Source organism: Callithrix jacchus, chromosome 8, assembly GCF_049354715.1.
Source record: "Callithrix jacchus isolate 240 chromosome 8, calJac240_pri, whole genome shotgun sequence".
Taxonomy (NCBI): Eukaryota; Metazoa; Chordata; class Mammalia; order Primates; family Cebidae; genus Callithrix; species Callithrix jacchus.
This window is the reverse complement of record NC_133509.1, coordinates 134,115,588-134,136,339: the sequence shown is the minus strand read 5'-3', so window position 1 is coordinate 134,136,339 and position 20,752 is coordinate 134,115,588. Positions and strand designations below refer to the sequence as shown.

Here is a 20,752-nt window from a genome sequence, read left to right as displayed (position 1 = left end):
GGCTCGAGGCTCCAGGCTGCGGAGCAATCTGGGGCCTGCCGGGGTCACTCTCTGAGGGGTGGACATCGAAGTCCTCCCAACTCTGCTTCTGAACCTCTGGGCGCCACCTGCCTCCCCACTACTGCGATTTTCCGGTTTCCCGGGGGATTGCAACTTGCAAGTCTCCTCTCGCCTCCTTCTAGCTCCAGCTGCCCCTCATCAAGCTTGGCCTCCTCCCCTCCCCCCGAGGGTGCCTATCCCCAGCAAATCATCCCCATCCCCTCCGCCGCCCACGAGACCGCCTCCCCCTGCCCTGTCCGCGAGGGACTCCAGGCCCCTCCCTCCGGGGGCCTCAGTGGTTGCGGTCCATAGCCCCCAGCATTGCCACACAGGAGAACACAATGGCTTTCCCCGCGGCCAGGGGCGCTGAGCTCTGCAGAGCTGCCGCATCTCCCGGACCCAGCAACCGGCACGGCGCGGACACTTTGGCAACTTCAAAACTGAGCGGGGGACTCCCCTGCGAGCGGGGCCCTGTCCCGCTGGCCCTGGCCGGGTCGGGAGGCTACTCAGCACTGCTCCGAGGCCTTCGAGCGCGCCTGGCCCGCGCCTGGCTGCCGGCCTCTGATTCGCCCACGGCCTCGCGTCCTTCTCCTTCTCTCCACCTCCTTCTCTCTCTCTCTCTCTCGGACCTGGGCCCGCTGCGCACGATGATTGTGCCTTGGTGGGGGCGGGAGGCCGAGAGGGCTCAAGGTCCATGCATAATTCGGGGGCTTAATGGACCAGCTGCCCCAGCCGGGCGGCGAGGGGCGGGCGGAGGCGCAGCTGACCCAGCCCGCGTCTGGCCTCGCCTGGAAGGCGAGCTCCTTTCTTCCTTCCCTGTCGCTCCCCTCCCCCACTCGGCTCGGGTCCGAGGAAGGCGGGGGGTGGGCGAGCCGAAGGGCCAGCTGTGGGGAGGGGGTTTCCCTCGTGCGTCCGTGCAACTTTTGCTTTGGGGGGCTGGGGCGTGGAGTGAATCGGAGCCGCCTCGGGACCGGCTCCCGAAGGAGTTGGAATACAGGTTTCCTCGGAGCACTCTGCAGCTCTGGTCTTTTTTCCCGGCCCCTTTCCTCCCCGCCCCCTGGCGGCCCCCTGTGCGTCCCCAGCCCAGCAGCCGCCTAGCGAGCACGCCCCTGGCCCCGGGCCAGCCCCCTTCCCTGGCAGCCGGCGGAGATGGATGGAGGCGGGGACCCAAGGTCAAGGGCGGGGAGCCCGCCGGCCCCGGGCCCCTTTGTGCGCCCGGGGCCGCCCCTCCTCCACCAGTCACCCCCTCTCCGGCCTTCGGGCGGCCTCCCGGGTGGGTGATCTTCCCGGGCATGGGGAATGTGGTAGTGGCCTCCTCCCCGAAACTGCCGCGCGCGGGGTCAGGTCGCCTCGCTGGGGTGGCATTGGTCCCGGGTGCTGGGGGCGCACGGGGATCCCTCTTCCGCCCGCCGCCATTGCCCTGAAGAGTGGCGCCGTCTTCCTCAGCCCACATTGGTGGGACAGAGCGGGCGGTTCCCGGGATCCAGGTGGGGCCGGGACGGAAGGAGCCTCCGAGAGTTCCCTTGTACTTTTTTTGGTCATCCAGGGGCAGTAGCCCCAGCTCAAAGTGGGGATTTCGTGGGGACCTTATTTTTTTCCCGAGGAGGAGAGTAAGCCCGCTTTTCTAGATGGAATCCTGGAGCTGGGATTCCCAATTGTGTGGGAATGGAACTCTCCACTACAGTGGGACACCGAAGGCTCCTGGAATTACAGGGGATTCATGGCAGGCCTCCTTCCAGCCTGGCTTCTCTTAGGATAACCCCTTCCAAGAAGAATTTGTATGCAAATCGTCACCTTGCTAGGACTCTCTAGTTTTGTGCTTTAAGAATTGGCCTCCAGTTGTTTAAAATACTTCAACAGGCCCTTAAAGACCCGGAAAAGCAGTGGTTGGACTCCCAGCGTATCCACCACGAAGTTCTTAAGAAAACGTTCCAACATTTCCCCAAAGCTGTTACTCTGGAAATAAAAGTGTATGCTGTTTGCCTGTAGCTGATTAAAAGTTTACCTTCACGGTGACAGCTTTTCCAGGCTAGGATTGGAGCCATATCTCTATTTTCCTTTTTTTTTTTTTTCAGAAATAAATCTGAACCAGACAGAATAGATTTGCTATAACAAGAGTCAAGGTAGTTTAAAAAATATGCATATACATATGTATTTATGATTTGGGTCAGAAACAGTATATTACACTTTCTGTGCTCTCAGGGCTAAATTATTTTGTAAACGGCACCTTCATGGCGTTTTGAGTAAGAGTTGATTTTAAAATCTCAGATTTAGTTAACCTGAACTTTGAGCAGCCAGCTCTTCTGGTCGAGGAATCTGAAGGCATTTGTCAATTTATTTTTTGAAAGGCCTTCGGAAAAGGTAACAAATTCAACACTTGGGAACTCAAAACTACTGCCAGTCCTGGACAGGAAGGTTTTCATATCTGCCTGAACTTGCTCACTGATTTCTCAGACGTCCATTTATAACAGTTCTAACAAGACAGAATCTGCCTTTGAATATCTGTAAATACGGGTAAAGATCACAACCCGGCACTCATAATGGTCCAAAACGAACTGGCAGATTCTCGTGTTTGATTAATATTTATGTTACCGGATTCCTTTACAGAAAGAAAGATGAAACGCTAATTATGTGTGTGTGTTTGAGGGGCCCCATCATAGGTCTCTGCAGTTCATTTAAAGTGATGTACATTTTAGGATTTTTGGAGACAAGGGGTGTGTTGGGGGGGTAATTTTTCATGTTTTGCTTGAAAGATAGGTAACCTGTGGTTGCTGAAGTATTGGCTGGTACACTGAGGGGGAGGCTGACTTTTCATTTTCATTTTCTTTATTTTGACGGCTCAACAGTGATCAGAATTATGGGTGATTTCTCCCTTTAGGTTTAGGTTAAGGCTTGGACAATGTGGTAAAAGATTCTTGTTCAGAATCTTCCTTAAGGATAACTGGAAGCCCCCAGCGTGTTCTGTCGTCTTTGAGGGCATACACTTTCTGCGCCTGAGTGGCAGGGTGGGCTGCCCTGCCGTGTGTGGTTCTGAGCCCTGGCAAGTGTCTTCAGGGCACTTGCTTTGCTTTTTTTTTAAGGAGCAGTGTGTGGGAGATTTGCCTGGAACTGGGGGATTCTCGCAGCTGGATCATGTTGAAATACCAGTGCAATTGGCAGCGTCCTTCAGCGGTGCTGTGTTCAGCATCTTCCATTTTATTGCTTTGAGAGATCTAGATTGTTGTATAGGATTTCCTACGAGGGTGGCTTCCAGAGTGGCACCTGAGTTCTGCTTAGAGGTCCAATACTATTCTTTGCTGGAGCCTCAGGGGCCGTCTCATTGTTAGAGAGACATGGGGTAGTCTCAGATGCATCTCCTTTCTAAACAGCCCAGGGCAAACCAGTTCATCTGTTAGTTTCTTCATCTATAAAATGGGGCTAGCCAATTATTTACTTTCCCATCACTGTCCAGATATGAAAACAACCCCTTGGTAGGAGTGAAGCAATTGCTGATTTCAAAGACATCATAAAAATGGAGAACTGTTATTGTTCAGTGCGTGGGGGCAGGGTGGCTAATTTGCAAAAGGGAAAGGAATCAAATAGCTGCTTGTAGAGGGTGTAATTTTTTACTGCAAGGGGGAAGAATTAGGGGCTTTGGGAGGAGGTTTATGTGGGGAGGGGACTTGGGTTTTCGATTTAGTAACCTGATACCAATAGGAGACAGCCCCCCTCCCTATGCATTTTAGAGGACTGTTCCCCCACCCTGGCTCCTTATTGTTGGGATTGTCACATGATTCAAAATCTTGACACTGCATAATGTCACTGTAGCCCTTGACCTGAATACCCCAGAAAAGGTATTTTTCCTGATATTTGGTCTCAGGCTCCAGAAGGAGAGGAGCTGGACAGAGGCCATATGGACTTGGATTGGTGAGGAATGCATACAGCAGGCAGTCTTTAAATGCACAGTCTTGCTAGGTGCGGGTGAGGAAGGAACTCAAGCGGACTGGTGAGGAAATTCTCGTCGCCTGTCAGAGCTAACAAAAATTGGCACTTATTCCCACGGAGCACACAGCTGGCTGCTGTGAAATGGTACCTTCGCTGGGGAAACCCGAGGCCCTAAGTGTCCTGTTGGGGCTCCATTTTACTTTTTGGTTGTTGCTTTTCTTTGGAAGTGGCTTGGTTTCTTTTTTCCAGCAAAAGCTGGATGACTTGAAATAGATTTTTAATAAAATAACCTCTGGCAGGGCCCAAAACCTCTGGATTAGTCTTGTTAGTTCAGAAATACAGAAGCTTTCTTTATATATTGGGTTTGTTCATCCTGGCTGGGCCAAGACTTGGGGCTGGAGTTGTGGGGTAGGAGTGGGAGAGTGTGGCCCTCTCCTTTCCCCACGGGGGCCTTGAGCGAGCCCCTGTTCACTGGCTTCGGGGCTGGAATGGGGGACGGCAGATACCCGGAGTCTGCGTTGGTGCAGGCTGAGAGCCAGGAGCTGTCTGGTGCTTCCTAATTGAATACAGATCTAAGTAAATTCCACGTGGGCATGCAAGGCTGGACAAGGAAGACAGTGATATTCCCCTCTCCACGGTTGTACTTGTAACCCTCCCAACCTGACGGGCCTCTCCTCCGCCTGTTGCTGTACCCAGCCCACTTGGTTTGCGAGAAAAGGTAGGGAAGCTGGGGGACAAGATCACACAACGCCCATGTAAATATTGTCTGTATGAACGAGCTCTTCCATCTTTTGTTAGTGGCAGCTCATTAATTAACTAGCAGATTAGTGCTGCCTTCTTTTGACATATTCGTGTATTTTGGGGTAGAAGATTCTTGTTCTCCTAAAACTCTGAACCGAGCCGTTCAGATCTCCCTTCAGTGCCGCCTGCCCCGCTCCCTCTCCCTGATTGTCCTCCCAGCTCCTCTTTTCCTGTCCCCTTCTACCCACCCTTTCCTTAAACCCAAGTGGGCTTGTAACGGAGTGGAGGACAGACACATTAAACACAGCTAAATAAATCGTGTTTACGCTTGGCGTTCTCGGTAGTGAAAAATCTGTTGGCTGTTTTTACTTCCTTATTTCTCAGCATTTGCTTCCTACCTGCTTTTGAGCACATGCCCAGAAATAGTAGTTTTGTCAAATGAGGGGATAATGCCAGCCAGCCTTTCTCGCTGCCAAGGAAGCTGCTGGATTTTGCAAAACAGAGTGACGTTTTTTTAGTGACACTGATGTTTTTTTCAGAGAAATTAGGATGTAGAATAAGGGTATTCAAATGCACTTACGGAGGGGGAAAAGCGCTTGGTCACCCTTACAGCACGGGACATGTAGCAAGCAGTTTTAGAGAAGAAAGGTCTCATTTTTGTTTGCACTTGGCCGCTCCAAGGGCAGGAGGCAGCTGTCAGAGGCGGAGGAGCTGAGTCAGGTTCCCTTCGTCTCAGCCCCAAGACTTAATTTTCTCTGCCATTTTGGTTATGTGGTGCAAAGATTTTTTTTTTTCTTTTTCTTTTGGGTTTTCTGTCTGTTTAGTCTCTGAGAGGCCTCCTGAATGATGCTGCTTTCTTTCCCTGAGATTACAGCTAGATTCTCGCCCCAATCTGTAAGTGGAACTTGTTGGGATCCTAGCTACAGGATTATTGTTTATGTGTGTAAGAGTGGCCCCAGAGGCCTGCCCACCTCTGAGCTCTTATCTACGATGTTGTTTTGGGGTATCTGAAAAGTCATTTTCATGATGGGGTGCTGGGCAGAGAACTTCCTGAGTAATTACAGTCAAACAGAGGCTGTAGATTTAAAAAAATTAAAAAATAAACAGTTTCAAATAAGTAGGTGGCGTGTAAATACTGGGCACTCCTGTAGGGAGCAGAGGCTTGTCTTATCGTGGAATCTTTGCAGCGTCTGCAGTAAATTCTGAGGTCCAGCACATCAGCTCTGTTTCAAAGATAGCCGAGGAAAAAAAAATTACAACAAAATCAAAGTCAGCGTGCTATGATTTCCCCCAGTTTCTAATGGGAATACTCTGCAATAGAAATGATATTTCCATTGAGGACTGCGCTGCCGGCTTCTTTAATTACATTAAATCACGGTATAAACCTCAGCTGAACGTAAAGCTCTGTTAGAGCGGCGTCTCGAGCGTGGCTAGATGAATCGCAAGGAGCAATGCTACTAGTGTTAATGTGCTAACAATCTTTATTAAATTAATCCTGCGAAGTGTTAATTTTTACAAATTTTGTTGTGCACACCACTGCTAGTGTGTGAGGAGATGAAAGTGGATTTCACGTCAAAAAATACGAAGGTAGCTGTTACATTGTTCCCTTAGAAGAAAATCTGTGATTTTTGCCATCAAACGTTACCTGTGCTGAAAAGAAGGCTTACAATATGTATATTAAATGCCATCTACATACAGAAAACTCAGTTCAAGGAACTACTTTGTTGAAAGTAATTACAGGCCTGTTCAACTCTTAGTCAGTGACATTTCAGACTTGGCTTAGGGACATAAAGAGGCCATAGAAAGATTTTGTTCTTATGTAATGCAAAGCACTGAAATAAGTCCATTAGAAAAAGGAAAAAAGAAATGAAAGGGAAAAAAGAGATTTAATCATCAACAAAATCCAGGGGAGAGCTGGATATTTTTTATGACAATAGTAGAAATCAATTGCCTATAATTCTATTAAATACAACGCAAAACAACATGTGCATTTAAACTATAGCAGGGTCCTCCTTTTTACAATTTGATTTCTTTTCTTTTTCTTTTTTTAACCTTCTACTAACCAGGTTTATTTCTGTTCCATCTGAAACGAGAAACGCTGCCTGCCTGGTGGTTGTCTGCTGCCTGATTGCTCAGGTAGAGTTTTACGGTCTGGTCTTAAAAAGGTCGATGGTGCTTACATTGCTCACATCCATGACTCCGTCTGCACCTGAAATTTCCGTCCCCTTTTCTGGCTGCTTTGGGCTTGAGTCATCCCAATAACCTCCTTGCTGGGCACTCTGTTTTCTTTACGTTCTTTTTATTGGCTGTGCCGTGTATTTTCATTCTTAATTCTCCGGGATTCTCACAGCTCAGCCTTCCTCCTTCTGTTTATTCCACTGCGCTGTCTGAGCATGGCTGCTGAGCAGAAGCCCCTGTTGGAGCCTGTGGGACCTTGGAACCACAACTTCCTGAACTCACCAGTTTTTAAACATGTTTTATACAGGGCCGGATTTTTAACATGCATCAGGATTCAGTGTTTCCAGGACATTCTTCCAAGGTCAGGGACGGTGGGTGCTGAGGGGTTAGAAGAAGGTATCCTTAGTTTAAAACTCCCTGTAGGCACCCGATCTGAAGATGAGTTTCCTGGGTTTGGCCTTGTGTGACACGTGACTTCTATCTTAATGGTGTGTTTCCACCCTCACCCCCACCCTCAGCTCTAAATTAATGAAGACATAGGAACATATCTAAGGGATGTCTGGCCAAGCTTGTCATTGGAATCCGGTCCCTTAGTTCCATCTGGGAAAGGCTACGGGTCCCAACCCCAAGTTCTACACTCTATGCTTGGAATCCAAATGACCTATCTAACACCTCACTTCGGCTTGTAGCCCGCCTTCATTCTTCATCAAGTTATGCTTCATGCAGATGACACGGAATGTACTGTTTGTGGCTCTGTACGCAACTGGAGATAAAATTCCTGAAGGATCTTGGATTAGATTGTCTTAGAGAGCAGAGACTGCTGAAGGTTGAAGTGGCGACTGCACCTCAGATCAAAAAACCTGAATCAGGAGGAAAAGGGGCAATTCCTCTGCCAGGTATTGACTGACTGGTTTTGCTGGTGAGATTTAGAGAATCTCTCAGCTGCGATTTCTCCATGGCCTCTGTGGACTCTGGTTGGACGCACCCAGGACATCTGAACATGCCCACGTTGCTGATAGATGAGAGTTTGTGTGTGTATGTGCATATGTGTGTGTTTAGAAGCTCTCTTATAGGTAATTGATGTGCATGCACACATTTTCTAAGCAGCGTGACATAGGGCTTCACCTTCTGTTGTCCTCAGGCCTGCCTCTTCCAGGATTGTGGGTCCCAGTTTGGTGGATCCTGCCTGCCTGAGGTCACCCCAGAGGAGTTATATTCATTTTTCTATATGTGTCCCGAGGCATGATGTGTAGGAGCCAAGGAATGACCAATGTCCCGGCTGGAGGACAAGTGGAAGTGCTTTGTCTGCATTCCAGTAGTTCAGAGCACTCCAGGGTTTTCCCCAGAGACAAGCAAAAGAAGACTCCAAGCTTTGTGTCCCCCACTGTCCCTCCTAACCCCAGCAGATACCCACTTAGGGGCTGGAACGGCCAGCCCCCTCCACCTCTGTGATTCACAGAAGATGGCTGAGGGATGCCCTTCCTTCTCAGCAACATCTGAAATGTCCTCTGCTCCCTCACAGGGGCCTTGGTGTTGGAATTTGTGATAGAACCTCACCAGTCGTTGGCTCAGGGTGCAGCCCTGGATATTTCAGTGGCCTGCATCTGGAGGAAATTGGAGTTGGCAGTCAATGAAACAGGTGTTTTTGGACCTGGGGAACGGGTGTGCCCAAGTGTGCCCTTCTAAATGGCAAGACACAGCTGCTAGGGGGCATTTTTCCTTTCTAATCTCTGGTGGGAGGAGGAGAAAGGTTTTGGTAATGTTGTTGGGGACACGGTCATTCCTTTGCTCTGCCTCTCCATTTTCTGGGATGTGTTAGATGGACAGCGTGTTGGAGAGTGAAAATAGCGTGAATGGTGATTCACCAGGACAGATTTTGGAAGTGCCCTGAGAGGAGGAGCTTAGAGGAGGGCAGCCTGGCTCAGGGAGCTCCCCGAGGTGTGCTTCTAGTCTCCCTCATGGCCAAGCCTTCTCGCTGTGGGTGCAGGGAGATACCTTGGTGGCCACGTGGGATTGTGGGGGGCCTGTGGGTGGCCTGTGGGGATCTCTGGATGGTCATTTATGGAAGTGATGGTAGAAATGATCTCAAGGACAAAGATGAGCAGTTACACATGTTCCTGGAGGGCCCCGGCAAGCCCACCTCCCTTCCTGCAGCCTGGCACCCCTCAGCGACCCTCTCTGGGTCCATTAGGGCCTAGATGGTTGATGAGGGATGCTGGAGAAGCTCTTTCACCTGCATCTGGATTCTTCCTCTCCCAGCCACTTGCAGTGACTGCTGGCTTTCAGCTGGCTGCCCTTGTAGAAGCCACACGTAGATTTGAACTATTTTTATGTCTCCTGTGTAATGACCCTGAAGGAACTCTTTAAACACAGCTGTGCAGAACCTTGTGAGACCTCATTTTCCATTTTCATTGCTATTCTTTTCAAAGACACCTACATATTCACCCCTAAACCAAAACCCATGGCAGCAAGGGACTGGGGACCTGTAGTGGCCATTGGGTGACCAGACGGAACAGTGGCGTCTCATGAGAACGAGAATCCAGGAGTGGGAGGTGGGACTTGGGGAGCCCCGTTGCCCGGCATGGCATTTCTAGGTCCCCCGAATGCTCCAAGGCAGTGAGCTGCACCGCGTGGCACACCCACTCCCCCTCTGGTCCTGACTTGGGGACCCGCCCTAGACTTGCAGATTTTCGTGGTAACCTATGTGCTTATGTCAACGCTTGGCTTTCCCTTTCTACTTTATTATTATTATGATTGTTGTTGAATATCTTTCAAGGAAATGGAAAACAAGTTTTAGTCATTGCTGATTCCTAGACCTTGGTAATTAAAAGCTAAAAAAAAAAAAAAAGAAATGAAATAATACCTGTGGAGTGAAGGAATTTATTTTTTGAGCCCCCTCCCACTCCAGAGACCTGTGTAGCTCTGAAATTGAGCAATGAAGAAGGCTCCCTAGAATTGTTCTCTCTTCCTATTGTCTCAGCTACTCCCCCTCTACACCCCCCACAGCCCCCCCAAAAAAAGGGATTGAGAAAAGACGAATGATGAGAAGGCCGGTCTTGTCGGGTGAACACCCAGTGCCTGATTCATGTAAGGTAGCACTCCATTTCTTTCAAATAGGAAATTGCCAAAATGGATGTCATGGGCCGCTAATCAGATGTATTACCAGCTAATACTGTTATTATTATAACATGCTTCAATGTGAACCCATGGTGGAGCTGTTCAAATATGAGCCTGCAGTCTTAGCAGACAGGTCTTGGAGTTGGTGGGATGGGTGGAGGATGCTTTTCCTCATGGCCCTGAAGACCGCTGGGCCAGGCCCTGTGCTGAAGGTCAGGGTCCCTTCAGCCTCTCAAGAGCCCCCCACCACCCTGCTCTCCCGAAGATCACCTTTTCCTTGTGTTTACAGCAGGACCTGAGCCTCCAGGAGGCCTGAGCTCTATAGACTCCAGGCACCAGCATTATGCCCCCTCCCCGCTAGACATCACTGTTCCCTTTGGACCAGCCTAGAAGCATCAGATGACCACAATCCATGGCGGTGCCTGCCCAGAACCGGCAGGCCTGAATTTCAGGCGTTGGGGTTTAAAGTCTCTGCTGGCTTCTCCTCCATCTTCCCTCTGTAGCAAACCGGAAAAAGAATTCCAATTTCCCGTTGGGGTGGGAAGAGATGAGCTTGGATCAGGATAATGATTTCTAAATGTGAGCAAGGCATTTGACTTCACGTGATGTCTTCCCCCTTGCCCTCTTAATACATAGCATTTTTTTTTTATCATCCTTAAGACAAAGTAGCTGGCAAAATATTTAAGTGATCAGAAAGAAATATTTCTATTTGCTCGCGTTAGAATTGGGTTATCTGCCTATCTTGTTTATGAAATGTGGTGCTGCCTTTCCTGCACAGTACGCTCGCCTCTCAAATCTTTCCCGGCTTCCATTTCCATATTTCTGCGTGCTTGTTCTTTGTTAATCACTTGGCAAGCGCTTATTTGAATATTAAAAATTTCTTTAATCATCAAAGGCAGGAGCACAGTCTCATGAATATTCATATTTTTCCCCCTCCTCAGACTGGATTCTAGTTCATTACCCTGCAGTAAAAGCCAAACAGCCATCAATCGCCCTCATTACAGGCTCTGGCGTTTTGATTGGCTGCCTGCTGCCCAGAGCTTTTTTTTTTTTATTAAAAAAAATTTTTTTCCCCCTTCTCCTATGAGCTGTCTTGTACCTGCCAACAACCAAAAAAAAAAAAAAAAAAAAAAATCAACAATGCAAGAATAAATTTCTCTGGTTGGAAAACAACTTTGCAAACTTGTCAAACAGACCTTGTGGCTTGCTGCCGCCGCCCCTGTAGCATCCACAGGCACCACCTCTCCCCCCCACTCTATCCTTTCCCCCACCAAAAAAAAAAAAAAAGCCCAGATAAAAGAGAAGGGGGGAGAGAAAATTAAATAAATAAATAAAAAGGGAGAAACTTGAGCCTCAGAGATGAATATTTGTCAAGAGAGTTGACGTAAGTTTCATTTGCATAATGACTTTGTACTTCTGCATTAATAAAATTTGCATATGAAGCCATGTTAATTACTCCTGATCATGCTTTTTGCATTCATGCATAGTAATTTTCTCCGACTTGTGAGAATTAATGTCTTGGCATGGGGGGAGGGGGCGCAGGGACTGTCAGGTTCCCTTGCCAGTGTCCCTCACTCATGCGCCTGCCTCCCTGGCTGTCTCCTCCCTTGATCTATGACTCATTTCTGCACTATCGGTAGGAGTTCTCTGCTTAAAAAAATGTAGCAATTGAAAGGCACCAGTAGGGAGAAAAACACATGTCTCCTGCACAGTGTATTCCTGACCACCTCTCTCTAGCTCGGAACGTGGAATCTGTAATCCTCCCATTTGGGAGGGGATGCTCCAGAGGCTTCAGGGGGTGGGGAAGGCTTGAAATCCCCCCCAAACCGGGCTGGGGCTTTTCCAGGCGTTTTTGTGTCTCCACACTCCTGGGCGGTGGGCGTGTTCGCTGGGTGAGTGCGCATGTGTGAGGAACGGAGCAGGAGCATCTGCAAAGTCCCTCTAGAAGAGAGAAGGGTGACAGACCCCTGTGGAATGCTTAAACCCAAGAAGGCATCAAGAATGAGCTTCTGTATCATTGCCCTGTTTTGGAGCCAAAGAAGCATTTTAGGGGCCTTGTTTTTAAACTTTTTTTGTGTGTGCGTAGACCTCCAAAGAAAGCGTTCTTTTTGGAGTGTCTTGCAGGTCTTTGTAGTGGGCTTTGCTGTGTTCAGAGCACACCCTCTTGCTTTCTTTGCTGGGCAGTGCTGGTGCCTTGGAAAGGACCATAGGGAGTGGGGCAGGTATCGGAATGGAAAGTGAGAGAAGGATGGTGACCCTTTGCTGCGTGCTTCCTCTGTCCCTGGCTCTGACCCTTCCTTTAAAGCTGAGGGAGCTGAGGCTCTGAGAAAGTGACTCACCTTCAACCAGGAGGCCAGGAGACGGCTGAGGAGGAATTCGAATCCAGGCCTCTCGGTCCTGAAGGCTGTATGGCGTGGGAGCTCTGGTGGCTTCCTCTGTGCACGTGTGGCTGCACACCCTGTCCCCAGGCCTCAAGCGCTCCTTAAGTGCTTTCTGGATTTCCCAGCTGCACTTTTAAAGGCAGATACCCCTCCTCTGAGGAAGGATGGGGGCTAGGAGGTAGGCTGGGACAGGTACTGAGGCTGTTTTTCCAAGTTAAGAGTCACGTGATGTAAAGTTGACCATTTTAAATTGTACACTCACAATGTCATGCAGCTGTCACTCCTAAGTCCCGAGAATTTTCATCACCCCCCAAAGAGACTCTGTACCCACTAGCCTCCCTTCTTGCCCCTCCTGGCTCCCTAGCCCCTGGCAACCGCTACTTTCTGTGTCCATGGATTGGCGGCTTCTGAACATTTCATATCTGTGGAATCATGCAGTATGTGGGTCCTTTCATCACTTTGGCTTTTGCAATAGTTTCAGATTTCTTGAGTTCCACCTTTGGGCAGGGCTCTGGGTTTAAGCTGCCCCATGGGGAAACCTCTCCCAGGGTAGAAGGTGCTCTGAGAGCCCCAGAGAAGCCCCGAAGAGCTTGGGATTTGAAGCCCCTCTCCAGGTTGCCCCCCTCCCCTCAGCCTCAGTTGAGCTGGCCCCTGGAGCAGGTCGACTTCAGGAAGGTCAGAATTCCTAATGAGGCCCTGGGGAACCTGTCCAGGGCGGCCCAGCCCCCGACCCCTATGCAGGGCGCATCTCGTGGTGTGTGACATCGCCTTTACAGACCCTGGCTTGAGCCCCACCTTGGACCTTTCCATGAGAAGGGTGTGGCCAGTTGCCTGTTTTCTAGCTGCTCTCCAACTGTTCCTCCCGCCACGGACACAGAGTCAGCTCCTTAGCACCTGGGACAACCTTACCAGGCCTCGAGGTGCTTCTGCCGGTTTCTCCATCATGATAAATGGTGCTGGCTGTGTCATGGCCTCACACAGAACCCAGGAACCGGAGCTTGGGTTTGGCCTTTGCAGCTACCAATGGCGGGATTGAGCCCAGGATCTCAGTCCTCCTCCCCTGACTATAGATCCTACGAGCCCTGGTCCCTTCACTCCATTCACTGCAGCCCTAGAGGGAAGCAGAGCATTGCGGGCTCTGGAGACACAGCTGGGTTCCAGTCTCAGATATCCCCGAGCCTCAGTTTCCCCACCACAGAATGTGGATGTTTGCTGAGCGAAGTGGCTGTCATGATGATGGATGTCCTCAGTGGTCTGCAGGGAAGGCCCACATAGGGATTTGAGACCACCAGTGGACAGGAGCACAGGCAGCGTGCAGGCCAGGGAGGTTCAGGTCAGGGCAGGCTTCCAGGAGGGGGCAGGTGCTGACCTTCCTTGAGGAACGGCACTAAATCTAGGACATGGCCTTCCCATCAGCATCTGAGACTGAAACGGTTTACAGGTTCCTCAGCCATGTCCTCCAAGGGCTAACCCTAGCTCAGAAACACCCTGGGCCCTAGGCCTAACCTAATATGGGGTCTTCGGTAGCCCAGAGGGGTCCGAGCAGTGTTGGCGTTAGCTTTGACCTCTTGACGGGACACTGGCAGTTGGCAGTCCCTAAGCAGGGGGTCTTGTTCAATGCCCCAGTGCCTCAATCCTGGATAACCCATGTTTCAGAGAAACCAGGGTACAGAGAAAGAGCCCTGGTTCTGGGGCCAGACAGCTGGGGTTTGGATGAGCTGCTGATGTCTGCAGTTTTCTGCAGTCACGCCAGCCTGTGCAATGGGTATCCTAAGCCCCACCCCCCGTGAGTGTGTTAGGAAGTTCAGTTCAATGAAGACTGACAGGCTCCTGGCTCACGGTGGCTCACAGGCCCCTGTGGCTCTCCTTGGGCTGGGGGGATCCATGTGGGGGCCCTGGAGTGGGCAGACCCCCAGCCGTGCAGACCTGTGCTGGGCCTCCCTGCCGGAGCTGGCTGGGCCCAGCTGCCCGTCCTCTTGTTGATGTTTCCTTTCTGTCTCTCTGATGCTTTCCTGTTCAATTATTTGCCCAGGGAATTTGGGCTTCTTCACTTGTGGTTTTGGCAAGGGCTTCACACAAATGTTTTGCCCTGGTGGTCTCTTAGCCATTTAAGATAAACGGCTAAATCAAACGCAGGCCTTGCCAGGGAGCTGAGCGAGCTGTGGGGTTGGGCAGAGGCGGGGCCGACCCTGGCCCTGCGTCCTCGCTCTGTCACATGGCGGGAGGCCTCCCAAGCCAGGCTGAGATGTTAGGAGTGGCTGAGCAGCGCCAGGGTTTTCTTGGGGTGTTGTGGGGGTGAAAAAGCCTTCTGAAGGGCTTTGGGGCTGGGGTGCACATGCTTGGTGCTTGGGGCTGAAGAGAGCCCCTGCAGGTAGTCTGCAAGCCGGGAGACTCTTAGTGCTCAGACACCTGGAGGCAGGCCGAGCTGTCCCTGGCCTGTACGAGCAACCCATCCTGCAACCCATCAGCAACACAGGGGAGGTGCTGAGCTACCCAGCTCTTCCAGGGAGGGGTAGCCCGAAGTTTTGGAAACAGATCCCCAAATGGAACCTGCTTGATTGCTCCAGAAGCCCCCACGTCAGGGGTCCTTCCTGAGAGCGGGGCCCTCACAGCCCCCATTCACCCAGCCCCCTGCACAAGGCCCCCAGAGATGGGGTCCTGCCTCCTCAACAGCCCAGCCTGGCAGCTGTGGAAACAGGGCCCTTCCCAGAGCCCCCTGTCCACCTCCCCATGCCCATTCCCCTGCCTGTGTCCCGATTGCTTTCCCTGCAGTGCCTGGCACCCCTGGGGCCTCCCACCCCTGAAGGGTGGCCTGAGCCGAGCCCCGCGCCCCGGGCCCCGTCCCACCCCGTGCCCCTCACTTGGTCCAGGGCCCGACTGACCAGTCTTTTCTATTGTTTTTTCTCCAGGGCCGTGCAGGCCTGCCCAGCTGCCAGCGGTGGCCCCCATAACCGCCTCCTCCCACCCTCACTCATCCGTGATCACTTCACCTCTGCGGGCCCTGGGCGCTCTCCCGCCCTGCCTCCCCCTGCCGTGCTGCAGCGCGCGCCCGGTCTCGGGTGACGGGACTCAGGGTGAGGGTCAGACGGAGGCTCCCTTTGGATGCCAGTGTCAGTTGTCAGGTAACAGACGACGCGGTGGTGGGGGGTGGGCCCCCGGGGATGGCGGGGTGTGCCGTGGGCAGTGCTGGAGCAAGGTGGGGGCCCAGGGAGGAAGGGCAGCTCCCACCCAGAAGGCTTTTTGGGGTGCCAGGGGAAGTGGTGAAGAATGTTCACTGAACTACGAGCCAGTGCCCAGTGCCCCATGGCAAGAGTCCCCACCGTGCCCCCACCCGTTCTGAGAGTCTTGTTCCCAGAATGCATCCCTAGCCTCCCAATCCCGTTCTTTGGGTTGGATAACACTTAATCGTATAACACTTAACATCTGAGGTTTTCTTCTGCCCTTGCCACTGCCACCCCTTCCCCCACCCCAGACAACCCCCTGCCCTGCCAAGACAAGGCTAGGGGAGGATTCCTTGCTTGTCTGTGTACATTGCTGGAGCCATCCAAAATGCTGAGTTTCTCTTTGGGAGAATGTGTTGCCCATTAACTTTGAAAAAGAAAGTGGCTCAAAAGGAGCCTCCTACAAAGCTGCGGCCACGAGAGGGAGTGAAACCCTGTGGGGTGTGTGAGGGGCAGGGGTGGGGGCTGAGTTCCTGCTGTGCGTCCAGCTCTGGGCCAGATTCAGACACAGCTGTGTTTGTGCCTACTCGTCCTGCTTTCCTGGGAGGGCGGTGTCACTGCCTATTCTACAGATGGGCAGACAGGGCAGGTTGGCGACACAACACTGTCCTCCTCTATGTGCTCTGCCTCTCCCCAGGTGGAACCCAAGATCTTGCTCCACCTAGGGGTCTCTGGGAATTCTTGGGGTCCCTGGGAAGTCAGAGGCAAAGGGCCCTCTCACAAGTCTGTCTCCACAGCGTCTCAGCAGGGCCTGGTGTGAAAGTGCTGTGGCCACACAAGCCAGGATGCTGACACAGACACACGTGGCAATCGGCTGTGGCCTGGTTGCTGTGGCAGGGGCAGGAAAGGAGAGAGGGTGGGTGCAGAGCTGGGGCAGATTTGATTGGTCCCTGCTTTGTCACCAGGCATGGTGCAGGCTTTCTCTTGACTTGAGTTGTGAAAGGAAAACTATTTTTATTGGGCAGCTTTTGCTTTGAATTGAAGCTGTCCCCAGGGACAGTCCCTGTTGGAGCCATAGCTCTGCAGAAGGCCGCAGGCAGCCCCTGCTCCAGGGTCCAGAGCTCCCTGGGCGCCAGAGCTCCCTAGTAGGGTGGCCTGGAGCCTTTAGTATACCCTCCCTGCTGTGACAGGTGGTGACATTATAGGATCTGGCTTCCAAGAGGGAGTTCTGGCTTCTTACTGGGCTTGTGCCTTAAATGCACAAAGCAAAACCCAAAATCTCCAGGGAAGGAATCAGAACCACTTGCAAAGACGCCGTCTCCCCGTTCTAGGCTGTGCTGGTCCCCAGGTGCTCAGGCCTCCCGTCCTGGCTCAGTAAATCTGTTCTGAGTCTGCAGAAGGCCCTGCTTGCTGAGCAAGGGGTGCCTGCTTCTTCTGGGTGGTTGCCCTGTTCTCACGGCTTCCTGTCATTAGTGTTGCAGCCTCCGCAGCCACTGGGGGGGCCGTGCTATCAAAGATCAACCTGAGTGTTTATTACTGGACTTGGTCAAGTTCTGCGGCAGCACAGAAATCTGATCTCATCAGAGGCTTACCCAGGGCTTTGCTTAACCCTCTGCTGGCCCTGCTGAGATGCTGCCGAAGTAGATGAGACTCAGCTAGAGGACTGAGCCCCTCCCTCAAGTGGCCAGGCCCACTTTGCATCTTTGTATGGTGCTGAGCAGGAGCTGTTATCATCCCCATTCTGCAGATGGAGAAGCAAGGCCTTGGGGAGGGAGAGTGGCTTGCCAGGGTGGCAGAGCTGGGATTTGTCCTTGGGTGCCTTCTGAAAGGCCACCCCTCTTTCCATGGAACCATGCTGCCTCTGCCCACATCCATGGGAGGTCAAATGAACTTTCCACTGCCTTGGCTCTGGTGGACTCTGCCAACAGCAAGTCCTCATACGTGCCACTGGGATCCTCATGAGGACTGTGTGTGGAGGGCCTTCTATGTGCTGTACGGTGCTGGGCATTTGTGTGCTTTCTGGAATTTAATCCTCACAGCAACCTAATGCTTTACTCTCCTCATTTTACAGATGAGAAAATAATGCTTGGAAATGTTGAGGTCTCACAGCTCACATCCATCCATCTGTCCATCCATCCGTCCATCCATCCATCCATCCATCCACCCACCCACCCACCCACCCACCCATCCATTCATCCATCCGTCCATCCATCCGTCCATCCATCCATTCATCCATCTGTCCATCCATCCACCCACCCATCCATTCATCGATCCGTCCATCTACCCATCCATCCATCCATCCACCCACCCATCCATTCATCCATCCATCCGTCCATCCATCCATTCATCCATCTGTCCATCCATCCACCCACCCATCCATTCATCGATCCGTCCATCTACCCATCCATCCATCCATCCACCCACCCATCCATTCATCCATCCATCCGTCCGTCCATCCGTCCATCCGTCCATCCATCCATCCACTCATCCATTCATCTGTCTTTCCATCTGTCCATCCATCCATTTGTCCATCCATCCACCCACCCATCCATTCATCGATCCGTCCATCTACCCATCCATCCATCCATCCACCCACCCATCCATTCATCTGTCTTTCCATCTGTCCATCCATCCATTCATCCATCCATCCATCCATCCAGCCTTTGTTCATCTGTCCGTCCGTCTATCCATCCATCCATCCATCCATCCATCCATCCATCCATCCGTCCGTCCGTCTATCTGTCCATCCATCCATCCATCCATCCATACAGCCTTTGTTCATCTGTCCATCCATCCATCCATCCATCCATCCATCCATCCATCCATCCATTTATCTATCGATTCATTAATTCTTTAGCTTGAAGCCATTTGGAGAGCACCTAGTTTGTAGCACTGTGCACACATAGGAAGAGTCAGCAGGCAGGTCCCTGCCCTCCTGCAGCTTGTGTAGTGGTGGGGAGGACAGGGAGTGGGGACCTGCGTAACGAGAAGGAGGAGCAGGGAGGAGGGAGTGGCAGAGGTGGGATTTGATGCCAGGCTTCTCATCCAGCACCCGCCACATCTTTGGCTTTGGCTCTTCTTCTGGCATTGGAGGCCTTTTTGGATTTTAGAGCTGCCAGGACTCAGAGCCTGTGAGCAACCCGTGCTTGGCTGCAGTGCTCTGGGAGGGGCGTGAGGAAGGGCAGTGTCCTGTTCCTGGGGTTAGGACTACAGGAGGCTGAGCCCCTAGGACCGCTCCAGGACACCCTTCTAAGAGGCCTGCTATTACCTCCAGCCCTCTGCCACCATGTCCAGTAGAGTTCTCTCTTTTCATTCGGTCCCAGTTCATTGGCCCACACCAGCTTGCACCGTCATGTTCCCGATCAATTTCAATACCTGAAACTATCCTATTCTGGTGGTTCTCATCCCTTTGTGGTTTGTGTCCCTGGCATGGGGCTGTTTGCTTAAGTGTTTTTAGTGCCTGTTTAATGAGTAGTTGGAATGGAGTCATTAAGTTCCTAGTAACCCGTTAGGAAGAAGCAGGCCTTTGTAAAGATGGAACAGGTCTGCCGTCCTCACTTGGTTTTGTCCCTTTTTGGATCAGGATGCATTGAACCATCTCTTCAAATTAATATGAAGAACCCCAGTGTAAATGTGTTCCACACAGGTTAATTGCATGCCTGTTACAGAATCTGCAGTTATTTATAGAAGGATGTGATTTTACGGGAGAGAAAACCGTACAGGTGTATGTGCTTGTGCACACCCTGGGCTGGCAGCATCCCAGGTGGCCCTGCCTTCCAGGACCCCAACCCTAGACTCCTTCCAATGGTCACAGCGGGGAGAAGGGACTCTTTTTGACTCTGCTGAAGGAATGTAGGGCTTTGGGTCTAGGCATTCCTGGGAACTGAAATTTCTTCCCTGAGAAATCCCACATAGCGGATTTGGCACAGTGGCTGTGGGGTCAAGGGCCTCAGACTGTGGTCCTGGTCTTTGCTTCAACTGGCCAGGGGCCTAAAAGAAGTCACTGCTCAGTTTCCCCTTCTGTACTTATACATGTGTGTATGTACAAGTGTATGTATGTAACATTTGAAGAGGAGGCTCCTGTTATTCTCTGAGGCAGATCGACGTGGAGCTGCTGTGAATGGAGTGAGCGTGGGGCTAGCTGGGCTCCCAGGGCAGGGTTTTGGGCTTTCAGAGAACGGTTTGGACACTCTTGGGCTTTGTGCCCCCCATCCTGGTACCCTTCCCTGTTCTCAAGCTTCCATGATTGGAAAGTGGTCGTCAAGTGCATGAGACTGCTTGGGGGTGAAGGCTGTTCTGCTCCATGTAGTCATTTCCTCTCCCCATTCCTCAGTTTCCCCATATGAAATGGAGCTAAGGATAGGACACACTCTGAAGGGTCGTTCTGGGCATCCCGTGAGATCCTACGGGCCAGATGCTGAGAACAACGCCCCGTACTGGGTGAGCCCTGTAGAAGTTAGGGTCTGTGGACAAGCAGAATGGGTTTCACGACATTGACACCCTGTCAGGTCTCACTTCAAGCTGGATCCTCAGTTTCCATTCTTAAAAGTATTTAGCCTCTTGGCTGGCTCAGATCATGTATCAGCTTTGGGAGGTGGAATAGGAATGGAGACACTTCATTACATATTTAAAAGCTGCAAATGGTCATCAGCCGCAGTGATTAATATGTGCACTTGGTGAAGTTCAAGGTCTCATGCAAGAACACACAGGATCCCAGCTCAGGGAGGTGGAAGTGTTTGGCTTTAATAGAGGGAGTCAGTTGCAGTCATTAGTAGATGCTGAAATCACAGGGCAATCTTGTAAAGTTAAATTCAATTTACTTTTCTACTGAAATTGTGCTTGCTGTGTTATTTAACTAGTCTGGGGTTTCTTGGCATGGGTTAAAGGGACAATAAAGATAAAAGAATACCTGTAAGTAAATAGTAGGGTTTAACCGTAGAATCCGTCCTTTTCTCCTCCTTCAATTATATCCAGTGTTCATTTTGTGTTGGTTTTATAACCAGAGCCATCCAATGGGGCGCCGTGGATTAGACCACCCTAGCTGTGGAAGCCTGATGCAATTAATACAGTCTGTCTGGAAAGTGGCCTTATTTGTGGAAGTTTTATGTTAATGATATGGTCTGTGCTTTGCACATTTCATACCAGAACAAGGAGCAAGCTGTAGTTTCATTCTGGACTGGGTTTGATTAACACCGGAGGATCCATGGGAAG

General features: G+C 51.3%; 1 protein-coding gene across 10 annotated transcripts in view; it reads left to right on the top strand.

Annotated features, from left to right (window-relative positions):
* Nucleotides 1–20,752, top strand: part of BCL11B (BCL11 transcription factor B) — a 101,252-nt gene that overhangs the window by 24,545 nt on the left and 55,955 nt on the right. For 8 of the 10 annotated variants that reach the window (XM_035261422.3, XM_035261421.3, XM_054240342.2 and 5 more), the window contains one exon: nucleotides 15,290–15,502. The exons of the other annotated variants lie outside the window; for them this stretch is intronic. In XM_035261422.3, the coding sequence (XP_035117313.1) occupies nucleotides 15,290–15,502 (213 nt within the window). The remainder of the gene's footprint in view (nucleotides 1–15,289; nucleotides 15,503–20,752) is intronic. 10 annotated transcript variants of the gene reach the window in all.